This window comes from Rana temporaria, chromosome 8 (assembly GCF_905171775.1).
Source record: "Rana temporaria chromosome 8, aRanTem1.1, whole genome shotgun sequence".
Classification (NCBI taxonomy): domain Eukaryota; kingdom Metazoa; phylum Chordata; class Amphibia; order Anura; family Ranidae; genus Rana; species Rana temporaria.
The window spans coordinates 13226664-13241466 of NC_053496.1; the positions used below are offsets into that span (position 1 = coordinate 13226664).

General features: G+C 41.5%; 1 protein-coding gene across 1 annotated transcript in view; it reads left to right on the forward strand.

The window, feature by feature from the left end:
* Positions 1-14803, forward strand: part of LOC120946685 (ovostatin-like) — a 150048-nt gene that overhangs the window by 92978 nt on the left and 42267 nt on the right. Inside the window, exons 25-27 of the mRNA XM_040361312.1 lie at positions 751-832; positions 3805-3961; positions 6434-6508. Of these exons, the coding sequence (XP_040217246.1) occupies positions 751-832; positions 3805-3961; positions 6434-6508 (314 nt within the window). The remainder of the gene's footprint in view (positions 1-750; positions 833-3804; positions 3962-6433; positions 6509-14803) is intronic.

A 14803-nucleotide genomic window follows, 5' to 3' on the forward strand; every position in this document is an offset into this window, starting at 1 on the left:
CTGATCGCCACAATTACTAGAAGAAAAAGTGTTAATAAAAATGTAATCAAACTATCCCCTATTTGGTAGAGGATATAGATTTTGCGCAAACCAATCAAACGCTTATTGCGATTATTTTATTTTTTCCTACCAAAAATATGTAGAAGAATATGTATTGGCCTAAACCTTTTTTTTTTTGGGGGGGGGGGGGGGATATTTATAGCAGAAAGTTAAAAATATTGCATTTTTTTTTTCAAAATTGTCGCTATATTTTTGTTTATGGCACAAAAAATAAAAACCGCAGAGGTGATCAAATGCCACCAAAAGAAAGCTCTATTTGTGGGGAAAAAAGGACGCCATTTTGTTTGGGAGCCACGTCGCACGACCACACAATTGTCAGTTAAAGCGACGGAGTGCCGATTCGTAAAAAGGGGTCAGGTCCTTTAGCTGCATAATGGTCGGTCTTTGGTTAAGCAACACTGCCTTACCAGCTGATTGAAATGACCATGTTTACCAACTTGGAGTAGATACTGTATATTTGGGGAAACCACCTCATTGGCTAAGCAACAGCTTAGACAAAAAAAATTGATCCATGTACAGTGTATGCGCCTATATTTAATGTGTATGGCTCCATATCAATTTGATCAGCCAGTTCAATTTTGAATGTAAATTTGACACCTTCCCACTACCATGTGTTTTTGCAAGATGCTTGAGATATTGTAATATTGGCATTTATCCTAAATTCTAACCTCCCATAATGGTTCTTCCTAGGATATGTAAGACTAATGGGTTTCAGAAATTCTGATGGAAGCTTCAGTGCCTTTGGTCAAGGGAGGTCTGAGCCAAGTGGATGGTAAGCTTTAAAAAGAATAGACAGCAGCAACACTAACATTAAAAATTTGTGCTGACGCAAGCCAGGAATTTTGCTTTGTTGTACTTTAAGCTTTAGGAGATTTTTTAGTGAATTCAATAGCTCAAGCAGATGTTGCCTGTGGCTGACCAATTCCATTTTATTCTAGGATTGTCAATGTAAAGTATCCATAGTCCTCTGAGTGTGTCCATAAAAATGCTACAAGGACATTCATTGTAGACTTGGGTGATCATAGTCAATGGAATGTGGGTTGAGGCCGTTATTAAAAACGGTGACCAGTTGCAAATAATGTTTGCCTAAACTTGCAAAATAAAAAAATTGGCTTTACATCTGCAGCAAAATCAGGAGCTGAACTCTTAAGCCCTGTACACACGCTCATTTTTCCCGATGGGGAAAATCATGAGGAGAGCTTTTGGCCGGGAATCCCGGCCGTGTGTATGCTCCTCGCAGTTTTTCCGACTGGAAAACTGTCCAAAAACCACCCGACAAAGGAACCAGTTTTTTTTTTTTTTTTTTCACCCACCCGAAAAAATGGGAAAAACTGGGGAAAAACTGCGATGGAGCATACACATGGCCGGTTTTCCTGACAATCTAAAAAATTGCAGTTTTCTCATCTGGAGAACCGGTCGTGTGTACGAGGCATAAGCCATGTTTAAAAAAAACGGGGTCCTATTATGGCCTTCACAAAATGGGAGCGGAAATAACATTTTTTAACCTTAGATTCCTGCTCATTTTGTCTAGGGAATCGGCTAGTTTTAAAATCGAAGCAGTACGTACTGTTGTAGAGAGCGATCTTCTCCGCTGCTTCCGGGTATGGGCTGCGGGACTGGGCGTTCCTATTTTGATTGACAGTCTTCCGACAGGCTTCCGACGGTCGCATCCATCGCGTCACAATTTTCCGAAAGTAGCCGAACGTCGGTGCGCAGTATAGAGCCGCACCGACGTTCGGCTTCTTTCGGCTAGTCGTGACGCGATGGATGCGACTGTCGGAAGACTGTCAATCAAGAAGGAACGCCCAGTCCCGAAGACCCATACCCGGAATCGGGGAGAAGATCGCTCTCTACAACGGTAAGTACAGCTTCGATTTTAAAACTAGCCGATTCCCCTAGACAAAATGAGCATCAATCTAAGGGTAACAATTTTTTTATGGGTGAACTCCCGCTTTTAATGCTCTTATTGGGTGTATCTGAGGATGCATCAAGTACTCTGGATGCCTGAAGCTCACAAACAAATGTGGTTCTGGGCTGCTATGAGTATTGTCATCAATTTCAACTATGACCTAAATTAAGGAGGGAGACGGGCTAAACCATGTTTTAAAATAAAAATGTGCATTGCTTAAAGTTTTTTTTTATTTTTTTGCTGATTTAATATTTAAAGACACTGTCACTCTGGCTGTTTTAGGCAAAGTGACCATGTCTCTAAAGCAGCCTCTCCAACTGCCTGCCTACCATTTCAGTAGTGGGATCCTATAGGTTAGCCTAAACCTGAAAGACACGGGGCACCTTTTTGGATCCATGAAGAATAGACATGCATTCGTTTTTGTCCGAATGTTGGGTATTTTCGTTTTAACAAACGGCCATGCAGAAATCGAAAGCCGACCGATCCGATATAAAAAAATGCTTTTGTTTTTTGTTGCTATAACAGTTTGATATAGATAGGAGATTCGACATGACGCTGACAATAACAATCTGTCTATCGAACCTGCGGTTGAATGTGCCTAACCTTAACTCTATTAGTCTAAGATTATTCTACATAGAGAGGAAAGATTCGACATTATAGAGACAGTGTTGGGGTTGACCATTCGACATGAACGACGAAGATTTGATGACGCAACGAAAAACATACAAACTTCGAATCTGTCATTGAAGGCTTATGGTGTCTGTCGAAAGTTCTAAGAAGATTCGACGGAGCAGCTAAACTGTACGACGGCGCGATCCTACATTTCTGGTCAAATGCTCGGCCTATAGGCTATAGAAGAATTTTGAATGTTTATTAACTAGTAATAATAATCTATCTCTAACGGCTAAAGATATTAACATGAAACTTGGCACACATGTTACTTATATGTCGGCAACAAACATAGGATAGGTGGTTTAACCCTTACCCACCCCCATTTGCCATGGTCAGGGGTTTTTCTTTAAAGTCCCATTCAACTCTATGGGAAATACTTCATAACTTCCAAACGGCTTTACATATTTCGATAACACTTGGTCACATGTTACTTATATGTCCACTTAAACTATAGAATAGTTAATTTATCCCTTAACTAACCCCCTTTTGTGAGGGTCGGGGTTTTTGTTTAAAGTCCCATGCAAATCAATGGGAAATGTATGTTCCCACATAACTTCTGTACGCCTGGAGATATTTCAATAATACCTGGTACACATATTACTTATATGCCAAATAAAAATATGACAGTTAAATTAACCCTTACCTACACCCTTATATAAAAGATGGGTATATTTTATATTACTATGATTTTCCTCCCCAAAAGGTTAAGATAGGAAGACCGGGCAACGCCGGGTATTCAGCTAGTTAAATATAATTATTACTAGTGTCATACAACATTAGAATTCTACTATAGCTTGTAGGCGGAACATTAGACCTGAAATGTATGATTGTGGCGTCGTACAGTTTAGCTGCTCCGTCGAATCTTCTTGGAACGTTCAATGGACACCATAAGCCTTCAATGACGGATTCTACCTTAATTCGGATTTTCAGACAAATGCATTTTTTAACTAAACAAAATAGATAAAAATGAATTTCGAGAGTAACTAAATCAATTTTATTTTTCGGAAGAAAAACTAAATTCCAAAACAATATTTCGGTGACCCCCTGTGACAAGACTTTATTCTTTACTTAAAGGAAGGTGATTTAAAAAAAAAAATGTCATGCATGTCATTAAAAGGAAGTAAAAAAAATGGCCAGAACATGACTTGATATTTGATTTGTAGGTTGACTGTGTTGGCTTTGCAAACCTTGTGGGATATAAGACCATACACCTTTGTTGCTGACATCTTCGAGCAAGGTGTTCTCTTTTTGGAACGTTTGCAGGACTTGAAAACTGGAGCGTTCAAGCCAGTGGGGACGTTATTTAATAGTGGACTGAAGGTAAGAGCACTGTGGATTTTATCTTTTTCAGCCAGAGGCAAATAGGAAGTCTAGTGCTGAAGTTAACTAAACTACTAAAGGTTCGAATATAAAAAAAATTAAATAAAAAAAATAACACGTTGTACTTGCCTCAACTGTGCAGCTCGTTTTGCACAGAGTGGCCCCCGAACGGCATCTTCTGGGGTTCCTCGGCGGCTGTCTCGGCTCCCCCCCGCTTTTGATAACCCCCTCCGGGAAGCGCTTTCCCAAGGGGGTTACCTTGCGGAGCACGCTCCTGAGTCCTGTATTTGGCGCCCATAGCTGCCAACTACAGGACTCGGCCCCGCCCCCCCAGCCTTTCAATCGTTGGAGTTGATTGACGGCAGCATGAGCCAATGGCTCCGCTGCCATCAATCTATCCAATGAGTCGAGAAGACTGAGCAAAGGAAGAATGCGTTGGAGACGCGGGACTTTCCAAGGCTCAGGTAAGTAAAATGGGGGGGGGGGGCGCTGGGGGGCCATTGATCGTAAGATGTTTGTTCACCTTTAATGCATAGGATACCTTTAAAACCCTTTTAAGTGGGCCTAGTACACACAGGCTGAATGTCGGGTAACATCGACCATTCAATAAAAATCATCCAATCGGCCCATGTGTATGACAGCTGGTCTGACAGAAGCCAGCTGCCTGGAAAATCTATGCTGGGAAAACCTGCGGCTGACCAGCTCCCAATAGCTGAGAGCACTGACCAGAATGTTCTGACATGGGGGCCGTCCCCTTGTCAGAATACAATGGCTTGGAGGGGGAGATCGCTGTACGAACATCAGATTGTGCAAGTACAGCGGCTTCCACTGGAGCCTTTTTTTTTTTTTTTTTTTTTTTGGTCAAACCCGCTGGGTTGACCAAAAAAATGGTGTGTACTAGGCTTTACTGTTGGACAGATGGCTAAGCTACCAATCTCTACCGGATAAAGGGAGTGGGTGTAACTTGTGTAATATAATTCTATTCAAAACTGAATGTTTTTTACACATGCTTGAGGCATGAGTCTTAAAGGGGTTGTAAAGGAATTTATTTATGTTCCCTAAATAGCTTCCTTTACCTTAGTGCAGTCCTCCTTCACTTACCTCATCCTTCCATTTTGCTTTTAAATGTTCTTTTTTCTTCTTCTGAGAAATCCTCACTTCCTGTTCTGTCTGTAACTCAGTAATGCAAGGCTTTCTCCCTGGTGTGGAGAAAGCCTCTTGAGGGGGGAGGGGTGAGCAGGCAAGTCGGGACACTCTCTCTACTTTACAGGTAGAGAAAGGAGCCATCGGTTAGTGGGCGTCCTGACACTCCTGCTCGTCCCCTCCCCCCTCAAGAGGCTTTCTCCACACCAGGGAGAAAGCCTTGCATTACTGTGTGGAGTTACAGACAGAAGAACAGGAAGTGAGGATTTCTCAGAAGAAATAAGGACATTTAAAAGCAAAATGGAAGGATGAGGTAAGTGGGGGAGGACTGCACTAAGGTAAAGGAAGCTATTTAAAGGGGTTGTAAAGCTTCTTTTTTTTTTTTTTTTCTAAATAGGTTCCTTTTTAAGCTAGTGCATTGTTGGTTCACTTACCTTTTTTTCCTTCAATTTCCCTTCTAAATGTTTTCGTTAACAGTAGCATATTTGAAATCTTTTTGGATTTATTTCACATTTTTTTTGATGGATTGAGAAATTCATATGTTATAGTTTGGCACATGGCACTGTATTGGTATTTATTGCACACTATTTGATTGTTTGCACATTTAATTAATAATCATAGACACATGTACGTACTTTTTGTTTTTTGAGTAACAAGTTCACATGATCAGTCGTGGTAAAATGTTTATATAAGTTGGCGCAATACACTTCACAAATGCATAAATGTTTTCTTTGTCTGAATTTCTCACTTCCTGTTCCTCCTCAGTAAGCTGTTCTAAATGACTATATGACTTTCCGCCACTCGGATGATGGTGGAAAGCTTTCTGAGGAGAAACAGGAAGTAAGAAATTCAAACAGAAAAAAAACATTTTAGAAGGGAAATCAAAGATAAGGTAAATGAACCAACAATGCAGTAGCTTAAAGGAACCTATTTAGATAATAAAAGACAAACCTTTACAACCACTTTTAAAGAGAATTTATTTCCTTTACAACCCCTTTAAGCAAAATTTTAAAGGTGGGTGTGTAAAATCCTGTATTGCACCATCCCCTCAAACTTTCAATACAAATTAAATTGGTATTTGCTTGGCACTGCTGTCTAGGATCTTGGTGGGTTCCTTTCCCACATCGGCACCCGCGCAACCAAGCCAAAAAAGCCCAGGCTTCCACTTATTTAAAAGACTTGTATGCCAAAAAAAAGGTCCAAAAAAAACGATGCAGGAGGAAGACCGTTTCTTGGCATGGGTTCCATCAATATAGTACAAAGTGGTTCCAAGATGTCAATTCACACGTAGGATTTAACTGCTAATTTTTTTTTTTTTTTTTTTTGCAGGGAGGTGCTGATGATAAAGTTGGGTTTACATGTGCTGTGGTCATGTTCCTGGCTCGGACTGCTTATGCACCTTCTGTAAGTATTTTATTTTCCAAATGACTGTACTTAATCGTTCTGATCACCACTCAATGATAGTGTTGAGCAGAATATGCCATATTCGATTTCGCGATATATCTCGAATATATATTCGAATATTCGAGATATATTCGCTAAATTCGAATATTCGTGATATTTTATCGAAATTAATTGAATGCGATTTTTCGCTATTGCGAATGCGAAAATAATTGCGATTTTTTAATAACTGCGGTAGGAGCGCTCTGATTGGCTTAGAATATTCGTGATATTTTATCGAAATATCGCAACATGCGAATGCGATATTTATTGCGCAATTTCGAGATATGCTGGAGGAGCGCTCTGATTGGCTCAGAATATTCGTGATATTTTATCGAAATATCGCAACATGCGAATGCGATATTTATTGCGCAATTTCGAGATATGCTGGAGGAGCGCTCTGATTGGCTCAGAATATTCGTGATATTTTATCGAAATATCGCAACATGCGATTGCGATATTTATTGCGCAATTTCGAGATATGCTGGAGGAGCGCTCTGATTGGCTCAGAATATTCCTGATATTTTATCGAAATATCGCAACATGCGAATGCGATATTTATTGCGCAATTTCGAGATATGCTGGAGGAGCGCTCTGATTGGCTCAGAATATTCCTGATATTTTATCGAAATATCGCAACATGCGAATGCGAAATTTATTGCAGATATTTCGAAAACTGCTGTAGCAGCACTCTGAAATCGAATATGTATGATATTTTAACCAAAATACATATTGCGATTGCGATTTTTCGATCGCGCATGCGCAATTGCGCGAACAACACGCGACCATTTCCTGGAGCCTTGCCAGTTTCCCAATATTACAGCAACATGGTGGGAAGCAATTTCTCAAAGTCTGAGGAAAAGTTGCTGATTTGTGTAAGTATTTTGACCACTGTTATTTCATCATCTTCAACTGCATTTAAGTCTAGTTTAAAAGTTAGTATATATGATCAGATATTAGTATTTAACCAAAAATGTGTCTCCTGCTTTTACAAAACTACAAGTCCCAGCATGCCTGGACAGCTGCAGACACCCTGGTTGGCAAATGTGTATTTAGGCACTTTTCCTTGTTATTTAGCATAATGAATTTAAAATTTTTTTGGACATAGGACGTATGCGAACGTCCTGACTTCAGTGTCCTCAAGGCCCAAGGACGTTCGAATACATATTGCCCTTTAGATGTTGCAGAACTACAACTTCCAGCATGCCTGGGAATGCTGGCACTTCTAGTATTGTAAGTTCTGCAGGCCCACATTTTTCAGGCCTTTATGCACGGGTCTCTAAACTGTGGCACCCTAGATGCAGCAAAAGTAAAATTCTTAGCATGCACTGACAGACCGTGGCTGATGGGAGTAGTAGTTTTGCAACAGCTGGAGGTGGACTGGTCTTGAAACCCAGAGTTAGGTAACAAACCCGTAGTGTTTTGCAACCATTCTGCCTCCAGCTGGTTATTTTCTGTTGAAAAGCCTGTGGCGTGCAAAACACAACCCAAAAACTCCACCCGGTGCAAGGAAAAATTTGCACACACCTAAAGAGTGACATCACAAAAAACTGCGACGGTTGCATACGTCAGTGGTCCTCCGAAAAGGTCCCGTCTCTGACCCCCCGGGGCGTTAGGCTCCTGACAGGGAAAAGAGTTACTGTGGTCCATACAGCCGAAGCCATATGGACCCATCTCGGTCCAAGCAGCGCAATCAACACGCGAACAACACGCGACCATTTCCTGGACCCTTGCCAGTTTCCAACTTTATGATCGCAACGCAATCGCAGAGCAAGATGGTTGGAAGTAATTTCACTGTATCTGAGGAAAAGTTGCTGATTTGTGTAAGTATTTTGACCACTGTTATTTCATTATCTTCAACTGCATTTTAGTCTAGTTTAAAAGTTAGTATATATTCATAATTATGCAAATGATAATGGCTGCTATATTTATGTAAAAAAGGTGGCGACGGAAATGGCAGTATATAAAATCTGTCATGTTACCCCTGTCATTGATTAATAAGGCGAGAATGCTTCCAATTGTTGAATAGCATACATTTATGTCATATATCCATAAGGCTGTCAACAAAAGTATTACAATATACTTTGTTCTTCATCTTGCAGAAGTTCCTGGAAACAGGATACGATGAGCTGCGGAGGCAGCAAGAAAAACAGGGAGTTATAAGCTCCCTGATTGAGGAACTAGGCGAAGAACACACTCGCATGGCGATCCTCAAAAAGTGGTCCGACCTGAAGAGGCGCCAGATGAACCGGGTCAGGCGTATCCGGAATAAATATCATCCTGGTAAGTTATTGGTCACAGTTATGTTTTTTTTTCCCTAAAGTGTATTTTGTGCGTGTACTCGAGAGAGGAGCCGGACTGCAGGAGTTGGGAGTAGGCAGGCCTCCCCCAGAGGTAATCTGCCACCTTTCTCCATGCCCCGGGTGGCAATGGCGGGTGTGAGGGGGTCCTCCCACACAGACCGTCCTACCTGCTCCGCTTCGAAGCCCCACGGGGCAGAGGGACTCCCTATAAGGGAGTGAGAGGATTTGCCCGCTCAACCAGCCCCGTTAGTCCTTCGCCTCTCTTTTTAGAGACCGCATGGTCAGAGTGCGTGCATGTTAACCCAATTGCGAGTGCGTGTGTAAGTGTGGTGGTTTTTGTGGGAGGGAGGTGGGCATACTAAGCGCAGGCTTACCTCGCATAGCACACCCACCGGGGGCCGAGCTGAGACCACCAAACTCAATTCACATGTAGCCGAGAGCGGGATCCGAACCCCTAGCTGCAGAGGTGAATGGCTTGTCAGCGCAGTGGCAATCGCGTTGAGCCAGCCCGGGTCCCTTGGGGACAGTTATGGAAGGTCATATGTAATTAATGTAAGGTCAGATGTTGTTAACCAAGACGCCATGTTGTTGTAACATATATCACCACCAGCCAAGGTATTCATAGTACTGTTGGAAAAAAACATGGGACAGCAGACAGGAACACAGAAGTTATGTGGGAACATACTTTTCCCATTGCTTTGCATGGGACTTTAAACAAAAAGCCCGACCCTCACCAATGGGGTTAGTTAAGGGATAAATTAACGATCCTATACTTTAAGTGGACGTATAGATAACATGTGACCAAGTGTTATCGAAATATCTACAGCTGTTATGAAATAACATGTATTTCCCATAGAGTTGAATGGGACTTTAAAGAAAAACCCTGACCAAGGCAAATGGGGGTGGGTATGGGTTAAACCACCAATCCTATATTTGTGGCTGACATATAAGTAACCTGTGTGCCAAGTTTCATGTAAATATCTTTAGCCGTTTGGACGTGATGGTGGAACATACATACATACATGCACACACACGTTGAGTTTTATATATATAGATTCCCACTAAATTCCTGTGTTAGGCGTGGGGTTGTTATAGTAATCCTGTGTACTCCATCAAGTACTTTTTTTTAACATGAGATCGTCTGAACAAAACAAAGGAGACAAAAACAGCTCATTTTACCATGGTGGCAGCCCAGCTCACGCTCAGTCCCCTGTAGTGCCCACAAGACCCTTTAATATAACATTGTCCCATTGGTTAACTGTCTATATAAATTAATTTGTATTCATATACAATACAGTAGAGTACACAGAATTTGCATACGTCATTAGAAAACATTTTTATAATATATGAACATTGTGTTATTATAGGAGCTCCGCTACCAACTGTGCGCCCCAAGCGCACAAGGCGACAGGCCGCAGAGGAGGAGCAGGAGGAGGATGTGGAAGAGGAGGAGAGGGATGAGGAGGAGCAGCCAGGGCCATCCACATCACCACCCCCAGTTCCTGTGGAGGAGCAAGAGGAGGAGCTGCACCCCCCCCCCGAAACTTCTGGTGGAGTAGTGGGTGACGAGGAAGAGGAGCAGGATGAGACGGTTAATTATACCGTCAATCAGGAGGGTAAATATGTGCACATATATTAATAAAATTTCAACAATAAAATGTAGCTCTAAAAATGGACAGCATTTAAAGCAGGGCTGTGGAGTCGGTAGATAAATTTTTCGACTCCGACTCCTCAGTTTTATGTACTTCAGACTCCGACTCCCCGACTCCCCGACTCCGACTCCTCTGTATTAATATGCGAATGTATTTTATAGATTCCTTGAGGGAAAGAAACGCAAACTACCACAGGACTACTGGCTGGGAAGCCAACAGTCTACTGTATTGCACAGTTTAAGCAAAAGACAAACACAATGAAAACAATCAAGTGACTGGATAGTAGCAGCAGGCTTAAACATCAGGAACATGATCTTTAACAGTTCAAAAATACAGACCACATTATTTGGCTGTTTTAGAACCAAAACAAAGCTTATCTATAATGAACCCAAAAAAAAAAATATGAAAAACCTAGAAATGGTTTATATTAATCTTGAAATGTAGTTCTAGGCTTAGCAAATGCAAATAAATGCAATGTAGAGTTCTAAGGAAGAGAATTGCCTCTGCCAGATCCTCTTTCATAGAGTCTCTTAAGTCAGACTTTATTATTTTTATGGCTGAAAATAATCTTTCGTAACGGTCTTTGAAATCCAAATGTTTTTTTCTTATATCCTAACAGTTCTAAAAAAGCTAGAGGTGAAGCAAGCTGCCATGAAAAACCTCACGAAGAGAGTAATGGCAAATGAGCAGCAGATACTGTTTTTGATGCGCCAAAATCAACAACTGGTGCAACAACTGGCGAAAAACATGGATGAGGTGACAGAGCTTCAGAAGTTAATGTCCTAATTTTTTTTTTTTTTTTTTAATAAAAAATGTTATATTTTGCAAAGGTTTCATTTCTTATTGAAATTGTTAGTTTTTTAAACACATCTAACTTCACATCTAACTTCACATCTAACACATCAACATCAACATCAACACATCTAGCTTAATAATAACCGAAAACATTTTATACTATTACTAGCTGAATACCCGGCGTTGCCCGGTCTTCCTATCTTAGCCTTTTGGGGAGGAAAATCATAGTAATATAAATATACCCATCTTTTATATAAGGGTGTTGGTAAGGGTTAATTTAACTGTTATATATTTTTATTTGGCATATAAGTAATATGTATAGCGGGTATTATTGAAATATCTCCAGGCGTACAGAAGTTATGTGGGAACATACATTTTCCATTGATTTGCATGGGACTTTAAAGGAAAACCCCGACCCTCACAAATGGGGGTAGTTAAGGGATAAATTAACTATCAGTGGTATCAGTGAACAGCAGTGGTAATAGGAGTATATATAGAGTGGGAATTAACTTTTTACATAGGTGTCTTGACAGAGCAGCAGCAGCAGCAGTAGTAGTAGTAGTAGTAGATACAGAGTCATATCACTTGGGCAGGAGGTGCCATGATGAACAGCAGTGGTAATAGGAGTATATAGAGTGGGAAATTACTTTTGACATAGTTGTCTTGACTGAGCAGCAGCAGCAGCAGCAGCAGCAGTAGTAGTATTAGCAGTAGTAGTTGATACAGAGTCATATCACTTGGGCAGGAGTTGCCATGATGAACAGCAGTAGGAATAAGAGTATATAGAGTGTGAAACAACTGCTGACATAGGTGTATTGACTGGGCGGCAGCAGCAACAGCAGAAGCAGCAGTAGTAGTATTAACAGTAGTAGTTGATACAGAGTCATATCACATGGGCAGGAGTTGCCATGATGTACAGCAGTCTTAATAAGAGTATATAGAGTGTGAAATAACTGCTGACATAGGTGTATTGACTGGGCGGCAGCAGCAGCAGAAGCAGCAGTAGTAGTATTAACAGTAGTAGTTGATACAGAGTCATATCACATGGGCAGGAGTTGCCATGATGTACAGCAGTCTTAATAAGAGTATATAGAGTGTGAAATAACTGCTGACATAGGTGTATTGACTGGGCGGCAGCAGCAGCAGCAGAAGCAGCAGTAGTAGTATTAACAGTAGTAGTTGATACAGAGTCATATCACATGGGCAGGAGTTGCCATGATGTACAGCAGTCTTAATAAGAGTATATAGAGTGTGAAATAACTGCTGACATAGGTGTATTGACTGGGCGGCAGCAGCAGCAGAAGCATCAGTAGTAGTATTAACAGTAGTAGTTGATACAGAGTCATATCACATGGGCAGGAGTTGCCATGATGTACAGCAGTCTTAATAAGAGTATATAGAGTGTGAAATAACTGCTGACATAGGTGTATTGACTGGGCGGCAGCAGCAGCAGAAGCAGCAGTAGTAGTATTAACAGTAGTAGTTGATACAGAGTCATATCACATGGGCAGGAGTTGCCATGATGTACAGCAGTCTTAATAAGAGTATATAGAGTGTGAAATAACTGCTGACATAGGTGTATTGACTGGGCGGCAGCAGCAGCAGCAGAAGCAGCAGTAGTAGTATTAACAGTAGTAGTTGATACAGAGTCATATCACATGGGCAGGAGTTGCCATGATGTACAGCAGTCTTAATAAGAGTATATAGAGTGTGAAATAACTGCTGACATAGGTGTATTGACTGGGCGGCAGCAGCAGCAGAAGCAGCAGTAGTAGTATTAACAGTAGTAGTTGATACAGAGTCATATCACATGGGCAGGAGTTGCCATGATGTACAGCAGTCTTAATAAGAGTATATAGAGTGTGAAATAACTGCTGACATAGGTGTATTGACTGGGCGGCAGCAGCAGCAGAAGCATCAGTAGTAGTATTAACAGTAGTAGTTGATACAGAGTCATATCACATGGGCAGGAGTTGCCATGATGTACAGCAGTCTTAATAAGAGTATATAGAGTGTGAAATAACTGCTGACATAGGTGTATTGACTGGGCGGCAGCAGCAGCAGAAGCAGCAGTAGTAGTATTAACAGTAGTAGTTGATACAGAGTCATATCACATGGGCAGGAGTTGCCATGATGTACAGCAGTCTTAATAAGAGTATATAGAGTGTGAAATAACTGCTGACATAGGTGTATTGACTGGGCGGCAGCAGCAGCAGCAGAAGCAGCAGTAGTAGTATTAACAGTAGTAGTTGATACAGAGTCATATCACATGGGCAGGAGTTGCCATGATGTACAGCAGTCTTAATAAGAGTATATAGAGTGTGAAATAACTGCTGACATAGGTGTATTGACTGGGCGGCAGCAGCAGCAGAAGCAGCAGTAGTAGTATTAACAGTAGTAGTTGATACAGAGTCATATCACATGGGCAGGAGTTGCCATGATGTACAGCAGTCTTAATAAGAGTATATAGAGTGTGAAATAACTGCTGACATAGGTGTATTGACTGGGCGGCAGCAGCAGCAGAAGCATCAGTAGTAGTATTAACAGTAGTAGTTGATACAGAGTCATATTACATGGGCAGGAGTTGCCATGATGTACAGCAGTCTTAATAAGAGTATATAGAGTGTGAAATAACTGCTGACATAGGTGTATTGACTGGGCGGCAGCAGCAGCAGCAGAAGCAGCAGTAGTAGTATTAACAGTAGTAGTTGATACAGAGTCATATCACATGGGCAGGAGTTGCCATGATGTACAGCAGTAGGAATAGGAGTATATAGAGTGTCAAATAACTGCTGACATAGGTGTCTTGACTGGGCAGCAGCAGCAGCAGAAGCAGCAGCAGTAGTATTAACAGTAGTAGTTGATACAGAGTCATATCGCATGGGCAGGAGGTGCCATCATGAACAGCAGTAGGAATAGGAGTATATAGAGTGTCAAATAACTGCTGACATAGGTGTATTGACTGGGCAGCAGCAGCAGAAGCAGCAGTAGTATTAACAGTAGTAGTTGATACAGAGTCATATCACATGGGCAGGAGGTGCCATCATGAACAGCAGTAGGAATAGGAGTATATAGAGTGTCAAATAACTGCTGACATAGGTGTATTGACTGGGCAGCAGCAGCAGAAGCAGCAGTAGTATTAACAGTAGTAGTTGATACAGAGTCATATCACATGGGCAGGAGGTGCCATCATGAACAGCAGTAGGAATAGGAGTATATAGAGTGTCAAATAACTGCTGACATAGGTGTCTTGACTGGGCAGCAGCAGCAGCAGAAGCAGCAGCAGTAGTATTAACAGTAGTAGTTGATACAGAGTCATATCACATGGGCAGGAGGTGCCATGATGAACAGCAGTAGGAATAGGAGTATATAGAGTGTCAAATAACTGCTGACATAGGTGTATTGACTGGGCAGCAGCAGCAGAAGCAGCAGTAGTATTAACAGTAGTAGTTGATACAGAGTCATATCACATGGGCAGGAGGTGCCATCATGAACAGCAGTAGGAATAG